General features: G+C 40.7%; 1 protein-coding gene across 4 annotated transcripts in view; it reads left to right on the plus strand.

Annotated features, from left to right (window-relative positions):
• SEC24A (SEC24 homolog A, COPII coat complex component) overlaps positions 1 to 20627 on the plus strand; it is an 87248-nt gene that overhangs the window by 35708 nt on the left and 30913 nt on the right. For 3 of the 4 annotated variants that reach the window (XM_010359928.2, XM_010359930.2, XM_010359929.2), the window contains 6 exons: positions 7715 to 7827; positions 9102 to 9220; positions 13502 to 13557; positions 14630 to 14836; positions 17453 to 17573; positions 18553 to 18711. In XM_010359928.2, the coding sequence (XP_010358230.1) occupies positions 7715 to 7827; positions 9102 to 9220; positions 13502 to 13557; positions 14630 to 14836; positions 17453 to 17573; positions 18553 to 18711 (775 nt within the window). Of the gene's footprint in view, positions 1 to 7714; positions 7828 to 9101; positions 9221 to 13501; positions 13558 to 13930; positions 14600 to 14629; positions 14837 to 17452; positions 17574 to 18552; positions 18712 to 20627 lie in introns of those variants that run through there. The other variant, XM_010359932.2, reaches the window with a different exon arrangement.

A 20627-nucleotide genomic window follows, 5' to 3' on the forward strand; every position in this document is an offset into this window, starting at 1 on the left:
TCTATTCTATTCTATTGTATTCTCTATTCTATCGTTTTCTCTATTCTATTCTATTCTCTATTCTATTTTATTCTCTATTCTCTATTCCATTCTATTCTCTATTCTATTCCATTCTATTCCATTCCATTCCATTCTATTCTATTCTATTCTATTCTATTCTATTCTATTCTATTCTATTCTATTCTATTCTCTATTCTATTCTATTCTCTATTCTATTCTAACTGACCTCAAGTGATCTGCCCACCCCCCAAAGTGCTGAGATTTATAGGCGTGAGCCACTTCACGGCCTCTTTAGTGAAAGTAAATGTCTTTTGTGAAAAATTATCTTGGTGGTGAAAATTTTCTGCAATGATGCAAGAATTACATACAGAATTGGTTTGATCTATCTTTAGGAAGTCGATGATTGACAGATTACTTACAGTTCAACCAAAAATTTTGTTACTAAACACTTTCAAATACTAGATAAAGTAAGTATATTGCTGGAAATTTCAAAAAGTGCTGAATAGAATAGAGGTACTGAGAGAAACTAAATAAATGAATCATACTATTTTAATAGGTCGTGAATTATTTACCCATTAAAGTACTTTACCCGAGTCTCCCCATTCTGCTTTCCTTGGAGTAAAATTTGTTATTTTAAAAAGTTGTTTTAAGCCAGACGTGGTGGCTCATGGCCTGTAATCCCAGCACTTTTGGAGGCCAAGGTGGGAGAATTGCTTGGGTCCAGGAGTTCAAGACCAGCCTAGTCCTGGCTACTCGGGAGGTTAGGGTGGGAGGATCACTTGAGCCTGGGAGGTTGAGGCTGCAGTGAGACATGATCGTATTACTGTACTTCAGCCTGGGTGACAGAGTGAGACCCTGTATCCAAAAAAAAAAAGTTATTTCAAAAGAGAAAAGAAGCCGATCTATCTTTATCCTAAAGTTCTGTGGCCACATACTCTTGAGGATTGCTGACTTTCCCACAAGACACCTTCTTTTGGTGATAGGATTTTTTTGGTGTTGATAGAATTTTATTGCCTGCATTTATTTTTTTATTTTTATTTTTTTTAAGAAGCAGAGTGTTAATTAACTATGTTGCCCAGGATTGGGTATGCTATCCTTCTCTTTAAAAAAATAGATAAAGGCCAGGTGCAGTAGTTCACACCTGTAATTCCAGCACTTTGGGAGGCTGAGGCAGGCAGATCACCTGATTTGAGGAGTTCAAGACCAGCCTGGCCAACATGGTAAAACTCATTTCTACCAGAAATAGAAAATTTAGCCGAGCATGGTGACGCACATCTATAATTCCAGCTACTGGGGAGGCTGAGGCAAGGGAATTGCTTGAACCTGGGAGGTGGGAGGTGGAGGTTGCAGTAAGCCAAGATCCCACACTGCACTCCAACCTGGGCGATAGACTGAGACTGTCTCTGTGGACTTATTTTCTTTCACCCTAGAGAAAAGGCATGGAACAATTTCTGCATAAAAATGTTTCTTAAATTACTGGCCTAAGTAATACCATGAAATATATCACTTATACTATACCCAATACAATGTAAAAATGGGATATCCATATAATACTATCATTATTTTTTGCCTAAAAAGTAAATAATTAAATTTATTTATAAACATAAATGCATATTCTCTATAGAATAGAGAATAGAATAGAATAGAGAGTAGAATAGAATCTAGAAAAGAATAGAATAGGGAATAGAATAGAATAGAATAGAGAATAGAATAGAATGGAATAGAGAATAGAATAGAATAGAATAGACAATAGAATAGAGAATAGAATAGAATAGAGAATGGAATAGAATGGAATAGAACACAGAATAGAATAGAATAGAGATTAGAATAGAATAGAATAGAGAATAGAATAGAATAGAAAACAGAATAAAATAGAATCTACAATCGAATAGAATAGAGAATAGAATAGAATAGAGATAGAGAATAGAATAGAATCCAGAATAGAATAGAATAGAGAATAAAATAGAATAGAATAGAATAGAGAATAGAGCAGAATATAAGAGAATAGAATAGAATCGAATAGAATATAGAATAAAATAAAATAATAGAATAGAATAGAGAATAGAATCGAATAGAGAATAGAATCGAATAGAGAATAGAATAGAGAATAAAATAGCATAGAATAGAGAATAGAACAGAATAGAAAATCGAATAGAGAATAGAATAGAATTGAGGAAAGAATAGAGAATAGAATAGAATAGATTAGAGAATAGAATAGAATAGAGAATACAATAGAATAGAGAATACAATAGAATAGAAAATACAATGGAATAGAATAGAGAACAGAATAGAAGAGAGAATAGAATAGACAATAGAATAGAATAGAGTACAATAGAATAGAGAATAGCTAGAATAGAGAATACAATAGAATATAATAGAGAATAGAACACAATAGAATACAGAATAGAATAGAATAGAGAATAGAATGGAAGAGAATAGAGAATAGAATAGAATAGAGAATAGAAGAGGGAATAGAATAGAATAGAAGAGAGAATAGAATAGAAAAGAGAATAGAATAGAATAGAGAATAGAATAGAATACAGAATAGAATAGAATAGAGAATAGAATAGAATAGAAAAGAGAATAGAATACAATAGAGGATAGAATGGAATAGAATAGAGAATAGAAAAGAATAGAGAATAGAATAGAATAGAGAATAGAATAGAACAGAGAATAGAATAGAATAGAACAGTATAGAGAATAGAATAGAAGACATTCTGTTGTATTCTATTCTATTCTCTATTATATTCTCCATTCTATTCTATTGTATTTTATATTCCATTCTCTATTCTATTCTATTCTATTCTATTCTATTCTATTCTATTCTATTCTCTATTCTATTCTATTCGAATCTATTCTCTATTCTATTCTGTATTCTCTATTCTCTTCTCTCTTCTATGCTATTCTCTATTCTATTCTATTCTCTATTCTGTTCTATTCTATTCTATTCTCTATTCTATTCTATTCTATTCTATTCTCTATTCTATTCTATTCTCTTCCATTCTATTCTATTCTGTATTCTATTCTATTCTCTATTCCATTCTCTATTCTATTCTATTCTCTATTCTATTCTATTCTCTGTTCTATTCTAATCTCTATTCTATTCTATTCTATTCTATTCTATTCTATTCTATTCTATTCTATTCTATTCTATTCTATTCTATTCTCTATGCTATGCTATGCTATGCTAAGGTATGCTATTCTTTTCTATTCTGAGACAGAGTTTCACTCCCGTTCCCCATGCTGGAGTGCAGTGGCAGGATCACAGCTCATTGTAGCCTCGACCTCTCATGCTCAGGTGGTCCTCCCACCTCAGCCTCCTAAGTAGCTGAGTCTGTAGGCATGCACAAGTACACCTCGCTTATATTTAGTAGAGACAGAGTTTTGCTATGTTGCCCAGGCTGGTCTTGAATTCCTGAGCTCAAGTAATCTGGCCACCTTGGCCTCCCAAAGTGCTGGGATTACAGGTGTGAGCCACTGTGCCCAGCCAAAATTTTATGTTTTTAAATGTGTAAAAGTGTGATACTTGTTTATTAATAAAGTAATTAATATATAAGGGTATATTTGAAAGGTAAAAGTTTATGTAAAGTCCCACTTAAGTGTCTTATGTGACATTCAGAAATTTCCAATATAATATTGGACTCATATTTACTTTCTTTCTTTTTGAGATGGAGTCTCACTGTGTCACCCAGGCTGGAGAGCAGTGCTGTGATCTCGGCTCACTGCAACCTCCGCCTCCTGGGTTCAAGCAATTCTTCTGCCTCAGCCTCCTGAGTAGCTGGGATTATAGGCATGAGCCACTGCACCTGGCTAATTTTTGAATTTTTAGTAGGGATGGGGTTTCTCCATGTTGGTCAGGCTGGTCTTGAACTCCTGACCTTGTATTCTGCCCACCTTGGCCTCCCAACGTGCTGAAATTACAGGCATGAGCAACTGCGCCTGGCAGGCTCATATTTACATATAAGTTACAGTCAGTTTTTTTTTCCCTGTTGCTTCATTTTTCCTTCATATCATTTTTTTTCTATTAGAAATAATTCTGTAATGAACGTCCTCTTGCAAATATTGTTCTTTTCTACTCCCGTGAGAATATCTGAGGTCTTGTGTTTTAAAACTAATAACTATGCCTGATGTTTTTGTTGTTTAATGTTTGTTTCTTTTACAGAGGAGGGTCTCACTTTGTTGCTGAAGCTAAAGTGCAGTGGCGCTATCATAACTCACTGTAGCCTCAACTTCATGGGCTCAAGCAATTCTCCTGCCTCTGCCTCCCAAGTATCTGGGACTACAGGTGTGCACCACCATGCCCTGCTAATTTTTTTAAAGACTTTTAGAGATAAAGTCTCAGTATGTTGCTTAGGCTGGTCGTGAATGCCTAATGTTTAATTAACACTTGACATTTTATAAAGCACTTACACTTTTGATCATCACAAACGATATTCTGAAGCAAGCTAGAAAAATGCTGTTAATCCTCTTTTACAGATATGAAAACAGGCTTAGGTTAAGTGACTTGCCAAATTTCACTTAGTAGTAGAACTAGCATAATAATTTAGACCTTTTGATTTGGTTACTCTTTCACCATGCCATAATTGTCTCTTGGGAAAAGGGAATATGAAGATAAGTCTCATATTTTAATACTTTTAATATTTTATTGTATTTTGGCTGGGCGCAGTGCCTCCTGCCTGTAATCCCAGCACTTTGGGATGCCAAGCCAGGCAGATCATGAGGTCAGGAGTTTGAGACCACCTGGCCAACATGGTAAAACCACATCTCTACTGAAAATACAAAAAGTAGCCAGGACTGGTGGCAAGTGCCTGTAATCCCAGCTACTCAGGAGGCTTCGGTAGGATAAACGCTTGAAACCGGAAGGCAGAGGTTGCAGTGAGCCAAGGTTGCGCCACTGCACCCCAGCCTGGGCAAAAGAGCAAAACTCCATCTCAAAAAAAAAAAAGGAAATTAATATATTTTTGTGTCTTTATCTGGGCACTTGGGTCCATTTTTGTGTAAACTTATGAGGAAGGCTGGGCGCGGTGGCTCAAGCCTGTAATCCCAGCAACTTTGGGAGGCCGAGACGGGTGGATCACGAGATCAGGAGATCGAGACCATCCTGGCTAACACGGTGAAACCCCGTCTCTACTAAAAATACAAAAACTATCCGGGCGAGGTGGCGGGCGCCTGTAGTCCCAGCTACTCGGGAGGCTGAGGCAGGAGAATGGCATAAATCCAGGAGGCGGAGCTTGCAGTGAGCTGAGATCCAGCCACTGCACTCCAGTCCGGTCGACAGAGCGAGACTCCGCCTCAAAAAAAAAAAAAAACAACTTATGAGGAACCAGTCTCTTCACCACAGAAAAGCTTCAATATAGAAAACATTTTGTTGGCCGGGTGCGGTGGCTCACACCTGTAAATCCCAGCACTTTGGGAGGCCGAGGCAGCTGCTCACTGGAGGTCAGGAGTTCGACACCAACCCGACCAACATGGTGAAACCCCGTCTCTAGTAAAAGTACAAAAATTAGCCAGACATGGTGATATATGCCTGTAATCCCAGCTATTCGGGAGGCTCAGGCAGGATAATTGGTTGAACCAGGCAGGCAGAGGTTGCAGTGAGCCGAGATTGCGCCCCTGCACTCCAGCCTGGGCAACAATGCAAGACTCCGTCTCAAAAAAAAAAAAAAAAGAAAACATTTTGTTGCACTTAAGTGGTTGGTAATAGCCATCCACAGAGTAGGTGTTCTTTTATTGGATTAAAACATAAAAAAAAAAGAAGCACTTGTTCTTTTAAATTTACCTTCCTGGTTTTCCTTTATCACCTATGCTTTTCAAAAATTGCTTCCTTTAAATTTAGAAACTTTCCTATAGCAGAAGGTTTTTGCTCCTTTCTGTCTTATCTCTCGAGGGGCAGGTTGTGTGGATTTGACAAATGATTCATACAAAAATATATAAAAGTACAGTTGACTGTATACATGGGTTCTGCATCTGTGGATTCAACTACCCACGGATCGAAAATGTTCAGAAAAACACGGTAAAAAATATTATAGGACAGACATGGTGGCTTACACCTATAATCCCAGCACTTTGGGAAGCCGAGGCAGGAGGATTGCTTGAAGCCAACAGTTCGAGACCAGCCTGGGCAATATAGCGAGACCCAAATATCTGCAAAAAATTTCAGGAATTGTGGTGTGTGCTTATAGTCCCTGGTACTTGGGAGGCTGAGGTGGAAGGATCGCTTGAGCCCCGGAGTTCAGGGCTAAATTGAGCTATGATTGCGTTGCATCACTGCACTCCAGCCTGAGTGACAAAGCAACACCTTCTCTCTTAAAAAAAAAAAAAAAAAAAAGCAAAACTAATTTTAATATACAGTATAGCAACTTTTTACATAGCATTTGTGTTGTATTTGGTATTACTTTAAAAATCTGGAGATGATTTAAAGTATACAGAAGGATGTGCATAGGTTATATGCAAATAATATACCATTGTGTGTAAGTGAATTGAGCATCCTTAGATTTTGGTATTTGAGGTGGGAGATCATGAAGCTAATCTCTTGCAGATACCAAGGGAAGATTGTATACTACGTACCCAGTTCTGATTGTGGCTATTTGATGCTTTTTACTGACTTGAGAACAAATCTTTGGATTTGGAAGTTTAAAATACAGTCTTGGCCGGGTGCGGTGGCTCACGCCTGTAATCCCAGCACTTTGGGAGGCCAGGGTGGGCGGATCACCTGAGATCAGGGGTTCAAGACCAGCCTGGGCAAAATGATGAAACCCTGTCTCTACTAAAAAAAGACAACAATTAGCCAGGCATGGCGGCATGTGCCTGTAATCGCAGCTATTCAGGAGGCTGAGGCAAGAATCTCTTGAACCCAGGAGGCAGAGGTTGCAGTGAGCTGAGATCGCACCACTGCACTCAGCCTGGGGGACAGGGCAAGACCCCACCTCAAAAGCAAACAAAAAAAATTAGTCTTACATTTCTATGAGATTTAACTGTAATTTGTTGGTTACATAGCCAGCTGAAGCTAACTTGTAACTTTCAGAGCTATAATTTCCCTAAATTGTGAAATTCAACACGTATTGAAAAATCAATAAAACATAAATATTCAGGTTACCAAATCATTATAAACTTAAACACTTTTGTTAGTATAATCCAAGCCAAGAAATTGAACCTTGCTAATACTCCCAGAATCCCTTCTCTTTTTTTTTTGAGATGGAGTCTCTGTCGCCCAGGTTAGAGTACAGTGGCATAATCTTGGCTCACTGCAGCCTCCATCTCCCAGGTTCAAGCGATCCTCCTGCCTCAGCCTCCCAAGTAACTGGGACTACAGGCGCCCCCCACCACATCCAGCTAATTTTTGTATTTTTAGTAGAGACGGGGTTTCGCCATGTTGGTCAGGCTGGTCTCGAACTCCCGACCTCAGGTGATCTGTCTGCCTTGGCCTTCAAAAGTGCTGGGATTATAGGTGTGAGCCACCACGCCCGGCCACAAGCCCTTCTGATTACATCTCTTCCCCTTCCTGTCCTAGAGAAAACACTCTTCTGAATTATGGCAATCACAGAGTCATTTTTAAGTATACATCTATAAACAATATAGTATAGCTTTGCATGTTTATTAGAATCTCTACTCAATTTGTAAATGCTTTTTAAATTGTTTTGCTGTATGTGTACCTAGCAAATAAGTTTAAACTTAATCCTGTTAAATGTACTTAACAAGATCTTTTCTTCTTCAGTTACGACCACCTCAGCCTCCAGTGTATCTCTTTGTATTTGATGTGTCTCACAATGCAGTCGAAACTGGATACTTGAATTCAGTTTGCCAGAGTTTGTTAGACAATCTGGATTTGTAAGTTTCTCAATTCAGCTTAAATATGAAACTAATAGTATTTTCTAAATGGATAAGTAATTTTTTTGAAATTAAAAAAAAAGTTGTATAATTATGTTCTAAAACTCCACCTAAATCAGTTGTTAATTTAGGCCTCACTTTCTCTTAGAAACATTATTTTTAAACCTATAGTTGGTAGGAAGAATAATGTAATGAACTTCCAGGCACCGGTCACCGAGATTCATCATCTTCAACATTCTTCTCTTCTTGCTTCATCTCATCCTTCCCCTTTCATGCACATACCTTTTCCCACCTTGAGTATTTTAAAGCAAGTTTCAGCCAGCATACTGTTTAACCTATACATACTTCAAGATTAACTTTTATACCTAACTATAATACTAAAGCATCAAACAAAATTTGCAGTAATGCCACATATGATCTAATACCCAGTTTATTTTTTGTTCCTAGTTGTCTCAAAAATGCCTTTTTACTGTCAGTTTATTGGAGTAAGAATTTAAACAGTATACACATATTGCATTTGGTTATCAAGTGTCTTAAGTCTCTTAAAATAACTATTTCCAGTGGTTTTTAGAGACCTACTGTAACCCATCAAAGTTAATGTGACCTTTCTGTGTAATGAAGTATAGTGCTTGTGTGTGGTGTGGAGGGATATAGAAGGCTAAATTTCATCACAAGTGGAGTAACTCCTTCACTTTGGTGAAAAGCTCATTCTTGTTCCTGCCAGCATTTATATTTTTAATGTTATAGATTGTGAATGGGGATTGTGAATTGATGAGATTGTCACTGACTCACCCATGCATGAACAAGAGTGAAAAACAGTTTGCTCTTCCCCTTATATGATTGTAGTTCCACATATTTGTAGTTCTTTAAAATAGATGCTTTTGTTCTTTGTTCTTAAATATTAGAGTTTCTGTATCATAATATTTTGAAGCATGCTTTATAACTTAAAATCATCTGCAAAATTTCATTAATAGTTTTCAGTATTTTTAACCTACTATTTCCTAAGTGATTATATGTAAGTTTACATAGCTATACTTGGTTTTGGATTGTTGTATTATTGCTGTTTTTTGTTTATTGTTTGGCTTATGTTAGTGTTTTCCCTTTGAGTCAGATATGTTTTCATGGTAAACATTTAGTGGTTTAAACATTTGTTTGTGTTGGGCCAATTTCTATAATATTGAATTAGATATTTTCATGTAACTCTTAGGACATATTTTATGTGTATTTGTATATGGTTAAAACTTGATAAAATGGTCTTCTGAATTTGTCTTTAGGCTTCCTGGCAACACTAGAACAAAAATTGGCTTCATAACATTTGACAGCACAATCCATTTCTACAGTCTTCAAGAAGGTCTCTCTCAGCCTCAGATGCTAATAGTTTCAGATATTGAAGGTATAGATTTATTGAACTGCTTTCATAATTTTTCAGTTTTAGAAATATTTCTTTATTACTTGACAAATTGGATGTATGTTGTTTGTACTATGTCAAGGAAAATCTTGAGTATAAAATCATGATTGTTGGAGTTGTAAGAGTCTTTCAGTGCAATCTCTCATTTTATGGAAGAGGAAATGGGGGTTATGGAGACAACATGAATTCTGAACAAGGTAACAAAAACAAGTTAATGTTAGAACTCAGATCAAATTTAGGCTTTTTCCCCCCTTCTTCCCATTTATTCATTCAAAAAGTATTTGAGGATAGACATATAGAGCAAAGAAATAAAACTGAGAGCTCAGAATAAAGCCTAGCATATATAGTCAATTGATTTTTTTTTTTTTTTTTGAGATGGAGTCTTACTCTGTCTCACAGGCTATAGTGCGGTGGCATGATCCTGGCTTACTGCAGCCTACGCCTCCCAGGTTCAAGCAGTTCTCCTGCCTCAGCCTCCCGAGTAGCTGGGAAGACAGGCATGCAACACCATGCTCAGCTAAGTTTTGTATTTTTAGTCGAGATGAGGTTTCACCATGTTGGCCAGGCTGGTCTCAAACTCCTGATCTCAAGTGATCTGCCTCTCTTGGCCCCACAAAGTACTGGGATTACAAGCATGAGCCACCAGGCCCAGCCAGTCAATTGATTTTTTGACAGAGGTGCCTGGACCAATCAGTGGGAGAAGAGACAGTTTTTTCAACAAATAGTTGTGACAGTACTGCCTATGTAAAAGAATGAGGTTGGACCTTTACCTTATACCATGTAAAGAAAATTAACTTGAAATGGACTAAAGACCTAAACTTAAGAGCTATAAGTATAAAACAGGGGCAAATATTTATGCCACTAGATTGTGAAACATTGGAACCCTGGTGCATTTCTGGTCAGAATGTAAATTGGTATAACTGCTGTGGAAAATACCTTGGCAGTTCCTCAAAGTTAATGGTGAATTACTACATGATGTAGCAATTCCACCGTTCAATATATACTCCAAAAAATTGAAAGCAGGGACTCAAGCAGATGCTTGTACATCATTGTTTATAGCAATAGCAATCATTCACAATAGCCAAAAGGTGGAAACACCCCAAGTAGTCATCAACAGATGAATAGATAAACAAAATGTGGTATAAATGTATAATGGGGACGGGCGTGGTGGCTCACGCCTGTAATCCCAGCACTTTGGGAGGCTGAGGCGGGCGGATCACAAGGTTAAGAGATCGAGACCGTCCTGGCCAACATGGTGAAACCGCGTCTCTACTAAAAATACAAAAATTAGTTAGGTGTGGTGGCGTGCGCCTGTAGTCTCAGTTACTTGGGAGGCTGAGGCAGGAGAATGGCATGAACCTGGGAGGAGGTAGAGCTTGCAGCAAGCCCAGATCGTGCCACTGCACTCCAGTCTGGACAACAGAGTGAGACTCCATCTCAAAAAAAAAAAAGACAAAAAAAACGTATAATGGAATATTATTCAGCCTCAAAAAAACGATGAAATTCTCACACGTGCTACAATATGGATGCACTTATACTAAGTGAAATAAGCAAGACACAAAACGACAAATATTGTATGGTTCCACTTATATACAATACCTAGAATAGGCAAATTCATAGAGACAGAAAATGGAATAGAGGTTACCAGGTGCTGGGGGGGAAGGGCAATCAATAGGGAGTTATCATTATTATTACTTTTTTTTTTGAGATGGAGTTTTGCTCTTGTTGCCCAAACTGGAGTGCAATGGCACCATCTCTACTCACTACAACCTCCGCCTCCCAGGTTCAAGCAATTCTCCTACCTCAGCCTCCTGAGTAGCTGGGATTATAGGTGCGTGCCACCATGCCCAGCTAATTTTTTGTATTTTTAGTAGAAACGGGGTTTCACCATGTTAGCCAGGCTGGTCTTGAACTCCTGACCTCAGGTGATCCGCCCACCTCTGCCTCCCAAAGTGCTGGGATTACAGGTGTGAGTCACCGTACCTGGCTATTACTATTTTTTTAAAGACAGAGATTCTGTCTCCCATGTTGCAGCGCAGTGGTGCAATCATAGCTCACTGCAGCCTTGAAGCCCTGGGCTCAAGCGATCCTTCCACCTCAGCTTTTCAAGTAGCTAGGACTACAGGTACACGCTACCATGCCCAGCTAATTTTTAAAATTTCTTGTGGAGGCAAGGTCTTGCTAAGTTGCACAGGCTGGTCTCAAGCTTCTGGCCTTGGGCAGTCCTTTCACCTTGTCCTCCCAAAGTGTTGGGAGTACAGGCATGGGCCACACCTGGCCAGGCCTTATTTTTTTGTAAAAAGAAACAAACTATAGAAATGTAGAAAGTGATTATCCTTGTAATCCTCTACCACTCTTTTCCCAGTTTACTCCCTTTCTAAGAAAGAATTACTAAGCAAGAATAAATGTGAATCCTGAGAGGCTCATCTGAAGTGGGCAGTTAGCATACCTTCTGATTCGCTTGATTTTGCAGTCCCATTGATTTTACTTGTTTTGTTTTGTTTTGTTTTGTTTTGTGTTTTTGGAGACAGAGTCTTGCTTTGTTGCCCAGGCTGTAGCGCAGTGGCGCAATCTCGGCTCACTGGCTTACTGCAGTCTCTGCCTCCTAGGTTCAAGTGATTCTCATGCCTCAGCCTTCCGAGTAGCTGGAATTATAGGTGTGTGCCATTATGCCAGCTAATTTTTTGTATTTTTTAGTAAATACGGGGTTTCACTATGTTGGCCAGTCTGGTCTCAAACTCCTGGCCTCAAGTGAACTGTCCACCTTGGCCTCCCAAAGTGCTGGGATTACAGCAGTCATGAACCACCGTGCCCGGCCTCCATAGTCCCCCTTTTTTTTTTTTTGAGAAGGAGTCTTGCTCTGGCACCCAGGCTGGAGTGCAGTGGCGCAATCTCGGCTCACTGCAGCCTCTGCCTCCTGGGTTCAAGCAATTATTTGCCTCAGCCTCCCGAGTAGCTGGGATTACAGTCGCCCACCACCATGCCTGGCTAATTTTTGTATTTTTAGTAGAGACAGGGTTTCACCATCTTGGCCAGGCCGGTCTTGAACTCCTGACCTCGTGATCCACCCGCCTCGGCCTCCCAAAGTGCTGGGATTATAGGCATGAGCCACTGCACCTGGCCCGTAGTCCCTTTTTAAAGGCACTGGTATGGGCCTTCTTTTTTTTTTCTTTTGAGACGGGTCTTGATCTGTCCCCCAGGGTGGAGTGCAGTGGCGCCATCTCAGCTCACTGCAACCTCTGCCTCCCAGGTTCAAGCAATTCTCCTGCCTCAGCCTCCCAAGTGTCTGGGACTACAGGTGCCCACCACCATGCCTGGCTAACTTTTTGTATTTTTAGTAGAGATGGGTTTCATCACATTAGTCAGGCTGGTCTCAAACTCCTGAACTTGTGATCCGCCCGCCTCGGGCTCCGAAAGTACTGGGATTACAGGCATGAGCCACCGTGCCTGGCCGACCTTCTTTATAAGAAAGCATATGCTTTGTGAATGACAGAGCTATTGGTGAGCTGTATTGCTTCCTTATAAAGACAGCATTCTTGTGTGTCATGTTAGTCAAAAAGATGTCTCAATGCCAATAGTGTATCTTTGGCTGGCTTCCAGGGCTAGCCATTTAAAAAAAAAAAAAGAGGTCAAAGCAGAATTATAAATTATTATCTTTAGCCTAAGAAGCATAGCACTTACACAAACCCGTATTCAGTGAGTACAGATCAATATTTTCTTTTTTTCTTTCTTTTTTTTTTTTTGAGACAGGGTTTCAACCTCCTGCCTAGCCTGGGAGTGCAGTGGTGCGATCTTGGCTCACTGCAGCCTCAGCCTCCCCGGCTCAAGGAATCCTCCCACATAGCTGGGACTACTTAGGCATGCACCACCATGCCTGGCTCATTTTTGTATTTTTTATAGAGACAGGGTTTTACCGTGTTGCCCAGGCTGGTCTCAAACTCCTGAGTTCAAGTGATTCACTTACCTCAGCCTCTCAAAGTGCTGGGATTACAGGCGTGTACTACTGCTCCCAGCCCAGATAAATATTTTCTAATTGGGAGGCTATACCTTTTACAAGGTAGCAGACAAGAAACAGAAAATTTGCAGTAGATACCTGTATCATTGTGGTTTTTTGGTGGCTCTTTGGACACATGTAAACAGTGCTATAATAGTGGCGGAGGTGGCTTATTTTTAAGGAAGGGGTGGTTAATTGCATTAGTGTTGTATTTTTGGGACACTTTTAATTATTACATTTTGGTTAAAATAAATATGTATTTCTTCTTTCAGATGTTTTTATACCTATGCCAGAGAACTTATTAGTAAACTTAAATGAAAGTAAAGAGGTAAGGCACATTTTCCTACCTGACATGTTTAATTGAAATATTGAAGGAATATGTTTTTGAAATGAACTTTAAGTAAAATTTTTATTATTTCTGTGACATTTCTAAGATGTGTAGCATTTTATATTTGCTCTTATAATTAGATGAACAGCTCTTGGGTTCCACCTTGAGCTGATCATTTTTAAGTCTAATGAAGCAAGTTATTTGTAGTAGGGTAGAAAATAAGCATATTCCATAAAGGAGGAACACCTGAAGGAAATCTGTCTTGCCAGCCATTTGGGAAGTTGGGAGGGTTGCTGAGATAAAGCTTCTGGTCACTACACAGAAGCACATTAGGTAGGCTGCTTTCAGTGCCCTTTGCTTTTCTGATTCACAGAGTGTCATTGGGGTCAGTTCAGAAGAAACTCTTATTACCTGCCTGGAAATTGCCATGAGATAATACAGTGAGAGGTGAACAGAATGTGTCTGAAGGGGGGATGTTGTCTACCCTGTACATGCATATATGCCGTAGGGGTAACATTTTAACTAGCAAGTCTATGGTCTCTGCTGTTGGCAATGGTGACTGTGCCATAGTGCGAAGTATTTTTTTCCCCATTAACTCTATTTGTACAACCTAACCTGTAAAGGTAGTTGTTTTTCTTTTGTAGTGCTATTACTAGTTGACAAAGTTACTGGATATATTAGATTTGCAACAGGGAACAGCTAAACTCACTTTGGAACTTAAAAGAATAAAGTATGTAGAGGTGATGGAGAAGGCCATATTTCATGGCATTAAAATATACCAAATCTCTGAACTGTGATGGTTCTTTTGGATACATTTTGGACTTATAGTCTTGCTGGACTACTGCATGTGCAAGAACTGTAAGGCCCCAACTTTGATTTGTTTTGCTTGCCAATTTATAATGTTGACTTAAAATGGCTTTCTTGTCATTTGACCAACTTCATTGTTTAGTGTCTGTAGACTCTCTGACCATCATCATGACTCAGTGTCTTGTCTATTGTATTAGATACTGACTGAATGTGAAAAAAATTTTTAATTGTGACACTCTCGAGTTTTCTTGCTTTATTTTACAAGCTCGTGCAAGATTTACTGAAAACTTTGCCACAAATGTTTACTAAGACTCTGGAGACCCAGAGTGCCTTGGGTCCTGCACTGCTGGCTGCCTTTAAGCTGATGTCTCCAACTGGTGGTCGAATGTCTGTCTTTCAAACACAACTCCCAACTCTTGGAGTGGGAGCGCTGAAACCACGAGAGGAACCAAACCACAGGTCATCTGCTAAGGTTAGAGAGTCATGAAATGTCTGATAAGGTTTATGCTGGTGTTCCACCTCTGTGACCACAGAGCTTGTTTTTTCTTTAAATTTATTTGTCAATTGTTGGGAGGAGGGACTATAAGGAAATTAACTTTTATGTAGACATTTTTATATGGTTACATTTTTCTCTACCTGATTCATCCTTCTTTAATTTTTAATATCTTTAGCAGGCCACTAGCAATTCAGTCTGCCTTCAGAGAAACAGTCTGGGAGACTAACAGCATATGCTTGACAGGGACAAAGAGAACCTGATTGACCAGTTAAGAATAGTCTTATTTGGCTGGGTGTGGTGGCTCACGCCTGTAATCCCAACATTTTGGGAGGCCAAGGCAGGCGGATCACCTGAGGTCGGGAGTTTGAGACCAGCTTGACCAACATGGAGAAACCCTGTCTCTACTAAAAATACAAAATTAGCCGGGTGTGGTGTCACATGCCTATAATCCCAGCTACTCAGGAGGCTGAGGCAGGAGAATCGCTTGAACCTGGGAGGCGGAGGTTGTAGTGAGCCAAGATTGCGCCATTGCACTCCAGCCTGGGCAACAAGAGCAAAACTCTGTCTCAAAAAAAAAAGAAAAAAAAAAGAAAGGAAAAGAAAAATAATAGTCTTATTTGGCACATCGATGGCCAGGGTGCTTGTGTGCAACTTGTGTGCATAAACTTGAAAGTTTTTGAGACCCGTATTTCCCCAAAGATTATGAAAGAGAGACCTGTGTACTATACTGGGTATTATATCATTCCTGGAGTCAGACTGCCTATTCTCACTGTTTATTACCTGTGGGAACTTGAAAAATTAATTTCTTTACCCCTTTGTTTCTTTATATGTAAGGTGAAAATAAAGGGTCAGGTATGGTGGCTTATGCCTATAATCCTAGCCCTTTGGGAGGCTGAGTTGGAAGGACTGATTGAGCTCAGGAGTTTGAGACCAACCTAGGCAACATAGTGAGACCCTGTCCCTACAAAAATACAAAAAAATTAACCAGGTGTGATGCTGAGAGCCTATAGTCCTAGCTACGCTGGAGGCTGAGGTGAGAGGATCACTTGAACCCAGGAGGCTGCAGTGAGATCGTGCCACTACACTCCAACTTGGGAAACAACAACAACAAAAAAGATGACTGGGTGCGGTGGTTCATGCCTGTAAGACCGTGCTTTGGGAGGCTGAGGCGGGCGGATAACCTGAGGTCAGGAGTTCAAGACCAGCCTGGCCAACACGATGAAACCCCATCTCTATAAAAAATGCAAAAATTGGCCGGGCATGGTGGCTCATGCCTGTAATCCTAGCACTTTGGGAGGCCAAGGTGGGTGGATCACGAGGTCAGGTGTTCGAGACCAGTCTGACCAGCATGATGAAACCCTGTCTCTACTAAAAATACAAAAATTAACCAGGCGTGGTGGCACACGCCTGTAATCCCAGCTACTCAGGCTGAGGCAGGAGAATCGCTTGAACCTGGGAGGCAGAGGTTGCAGTGAGCTGAGATTGTGCCACTGCACTCCAGCCTGAGCAACAGAGCGAGACTCTGTCTTGAAACAACAACAACAACAACAAAACAGAAAAATTAGCCTGGGGTGGTGGTGTGCACCTGTAGTCCCAGCTACTTGGGAGGCTGAGGCATGAGAATTGCTTGAACCCGGGAGGAGGAGCCTGCAGTGAGGTAGCTGAGGTAACGCCACTGCCCTCCAGCCTGGGTGACAGAGTGAGACTCTGTCTCAAAAAAAAAAAAAAAAAGAAGAAAGAAAATAATGATAGCACTTACCTCTTAGGGTAGTTGAAAGGACTAAGTACGCCGGGCGCGGTGGCTCAAGCCTGTAATCCCAGCACTTTGGGAGGCCGAGACCGGCGGATCACGAGGTCAGGAGATCGAGACCATCCTGGCTAATACGGTGAAACCCCGTCTCTACTAAAAAATACAAAAAACTAGCCGGGCGACGAGGCGGGCGCCTGTAGTCCCAGCTACTCGGGAGGCTGAGACAGGAGAATGGCGTGAACCCGGGAGGCGGAGCTTGCAGTGAGCTGAGATCCGGCCACTGCACTCCAGCCTGGGTGGCAGAGCAAGACTCCGTCTCAAAAAAAAAAAAAAAAAAAAAAAAAAAGAAAGGACTAAGTAAGTATTACACATGAATTGTTTAGAACAGTTTCCAGCATACTGAACATTTAATAGATTTTAGTTACAATAAAAAAATCTTTGCCAACTATGAAATTGTTATAGTAAATACAGAAAAATTTTAAAAACATATATATATATATATATATATTTTTTTTTTTTTTTTTTTTTTTTAATAAATAGAGCCATGTTGCCCAGGATGGTCTCAAACTCCTGGGCTCAAGCAGTCCACCCACCTCGGCTTCCCAAAGTGCTAGGATTACAGGTGTGAGCCACCACGCCTGGCTGGAACTTACAGAAAATTGCTAAGCAGTACTTGCTTCTTAATGAAAAACCAAGTAGTACCATACAGGAAAAGGACTTTGTAGAATGCCCAGAAATAATTGCAATTGTTGTTAACATCATGATATATGTAGATGTGTATTTAGGTTTTATGACAATGTAATGGTTTTTTTAAATGTCTCTTTGTAATTTATTATAAATAGGATATACACCTGACACCATCCACTGACTTCTATAAGAAATTAGCCTTGGACTGTTCTGGTCAGCAAGTAGCCATTGACTTATTCCTTCTCAGTGGACAGTATTCTGACTTGGCTTCTCTAGGTAAGTTCTTTGTAATCATTTTTTTTTTTTTCTGTTAAATGAATATCAAAATGGTACTTATATGATAGTCTTCTAAATATAGGACAAAGTCAAAGAATATGTATGTCCTTGGGAGAGTTAGTCAGTCAGTTTAGTCTATTAAAAACCTTATAGTCTTCTAGTCTGAACATTTAGTAATAGAGAAATTTCTATACTACTATTTAAAGGAATGCAGGCTAGGTATGATGGCTCGTGTCTGTAATCCTAACAATTTGTGAGGCCTGTGCAGGAGGATTATTTGAGCCCAGGAGTTGAGACCAACCTGGGCAACATAGGAAGACCCTGTATTTACTTATTTATTTATTTATTTATTTTTGAGACGGAGTCTCGCTCCGTCACCCAGGCTGGAGTGCAGTGGCCGGATCTCAGCTCACTGCAAGCTCCGCCTCCCGGGTTTACGCCATTCTCCTGCCTCAGCCTCCCGAGTAGCTGGGACTACAGGCGCCCGCCACCTCGCCCGGCTAATTTTTTTGTATTTTTTAGTAGAGACGAGGTTTCACTGGGTTAACCAGGATGGCCTCGATCTCCTGACCTCGTGATCCGCCCGTCTCGGCCTCCCAAAGTGCTGGGATTACAGGCTTGAGCCACCGCGCCCGGTCGACCCTGTATTTACAAATAATATATATATATATTTTTTAAAATAAAAAACTAGCCAGGCATGGTGGCACACACCTGTCGTACCAGCTACTTGGCAGGCTGAGGTGGGAAGAGTGCTTGAGGTGGGGAGGTCAAGGCTGCAGTGAACCCCATGGTATCACTACTGCACTCCAACCTGGGTGACAGAATGGGACTCTGTCTCAAAAAAAGGCAATGAAATATCCTTTCTGACAGTAGTTTACCTTGGAAAGTTAAAGAAAGATTGATTCCAATGTCTGCAGTTACTTTGGTGTAGTAGAAGTAGTTAATGGCGCAGTTTAAAACTGTGTGTGTTCTCTTCCAGGTTGTATTTCTCGGTATTCAGCAGGTAGTGTCTATTACTATCCCTCTTACCATCATCAGCACAACCCAGTCCAAGTGCAGAAATTACAGAAGGAACTACAGAGATACCTTACTCGGAAGATTGGCTTTGAGGCAGTCATGAGGATTCGGTGCACCAAAGGTAGGAATTTTTTTTTTTTTCTTTTTTTGGCGTAGCAGTAAATAATATTTTTGGTACCAGTAAATATACATGTTTTTATCTAGTCTTATAAGATTGCCCTTCTGAGATACTTTGCTGACTCTGGAATATGTAATTAAGAGGAGAGAAGAAACATTGTAACCAAAAAAAGTGGGGGGCCTATTGAGAATATACTCGGCTGGGCGCGGTGGCTCAAGCCTATAATCCCAGCACTTTGGGAGGCCGAGACGGGCGGATCACAAGGTCAGGAGATCGAGACCATCCTGGCTAATACGGTGAAACCCCGTCTCTACTAAAGAATACAAAAAAAAAAAAACTAGCCGGGCGACGAGGCGGGCGCCTGTAGTCCCAGCTACTTGGGAGGCGGAGGCAGGAGAATGGCGTGAACCTGGGAGGCGGAGCTTGCAGTGAGCTGAGATCCGGCCACCGCACTCCAGCCTGGGCGACAGAGCCAGACTCCGTCTCAAAAAAAAAAAAAAAAAAAAAAAGAATATACTCAATAGTACTGACTTGTATATGTGTGTGTGTGTGTGTGTATATATATATGTATGTATATATATATATATATATATTTTTTTTTTTTTTTTTGAGTCAGAGTCTCACTGTGTCCCCCAGGCTGAAGTGCAATGGTGCTATCTCGGCTCACTGCAAGCTCTGCCTCCCGGGTTCATACCATTCTCCTGCCTCAGCCTCCCGAGTAGCTGGGACTATAGGCGCCCGCCACCACGCCCGGCTAATTTTTGTATTTTTAGTAGAGATGGGGTTTCACTGTGGTCTCGATCTCCTGACCTTGTGATCCGCCCGCCTCGGCCTCCCAGAGTGTTGGGATTACAGACGTGAGCCACGGCGCCCAGCTGACTTGTATATTTTTAAATGGAGAATTTTATTGTGTGTGAATTACCTAAATTTTTTAAAAAAGACCTTATCTCCGACTGGGCACAGTGGCTTATGCGTGTAATTCCAGCACTTTGGGAGGCCAGCGCTGGTGGATCACTTGAGTCCAGGAATTAGAGACCAGCCTGGACAACATTGCAAAGTGATGTCTCTACAAAAAATACAAAAACTTAGCTGGGCGTGGTGATGCACGTCTGTAGTCCCAGCTTCTTAGGAGGCTGAGGAGGGAGGATTGCTGGGGCCTGGCCTGGGAGTCAGAGGTTGTAGTGAGCAGAGATCACACCACTGCACTCCAGCCTGGGCAATACTCTGTCTCCAAAAAAAAAAAAAAGAAAGAAAATAGAGTCTATTTTTTTCTTTTTTCTTTTTTTTTAAGACAGTGTATTGCTCTGTCACCCAAGCTGGAGTGCAGTGACACAGTCTCGGCTCACTGCAATCTCCACCTCCTGAGTTCAAGCGATTCTCCCTGCTTTAGCCTCCCGGGTAGCTGGGATTACAGGTGTGCACCACCGCGCCCGGCTAGTTTTTGTATTTTTAGTAGAGACGGGGTTACACTATGTTGGCCAGAATGGTCTCGAACTCCTAACATCAGACGATCTGCCCACCTCAGCCTCCCAAAATACTGGGATTACAGGTGTGAGCGACTGTACCTAGCCTAGACCCTATCTTTTTTGAGAGAGTCTCATTCTATCGTCCAGGCTGGAGTGCAGTCACAGCTCACTGGAGTCTCCACCTCCCTGAGTCAAGTGATCCTCCCACGTCAGCTTCCCTAGTAGCTGGGACTGCAGGTGTGAGCCACCACACCTGGCTAATTCTTTATTTTATTTTTTTTGTAGAGTCTGGGTCTCCCTGTGTTGCCCAGGCTGGTATCAAGCTCGTGGGCTCATGTGATCCTCCTGCATTAGCCTCCCAAAGTGTTAGGATTACAGGCATGAGCCACCACACCCAGCCACGGATCTTGCTTTTAAACTTTTTTTTTAATTGTGGTAAAATATATATAACAT

This window comes from Rhinopithecus roxellana, chromosome 3 (genome assembly GCF_007565055.1).
Source record: "Rhinopithecus roxellana isolate Shanxi Qingling chromosome 3, ASM756505v1, whole genome shotgun sequence".
Classification (NCBI taxonomy): Eukaryota; Metazoa; Chordata; class Mammalia; order Primates; family Cercopithecidae; genus Rhinopithecus; species Rhinopithecus roxellana.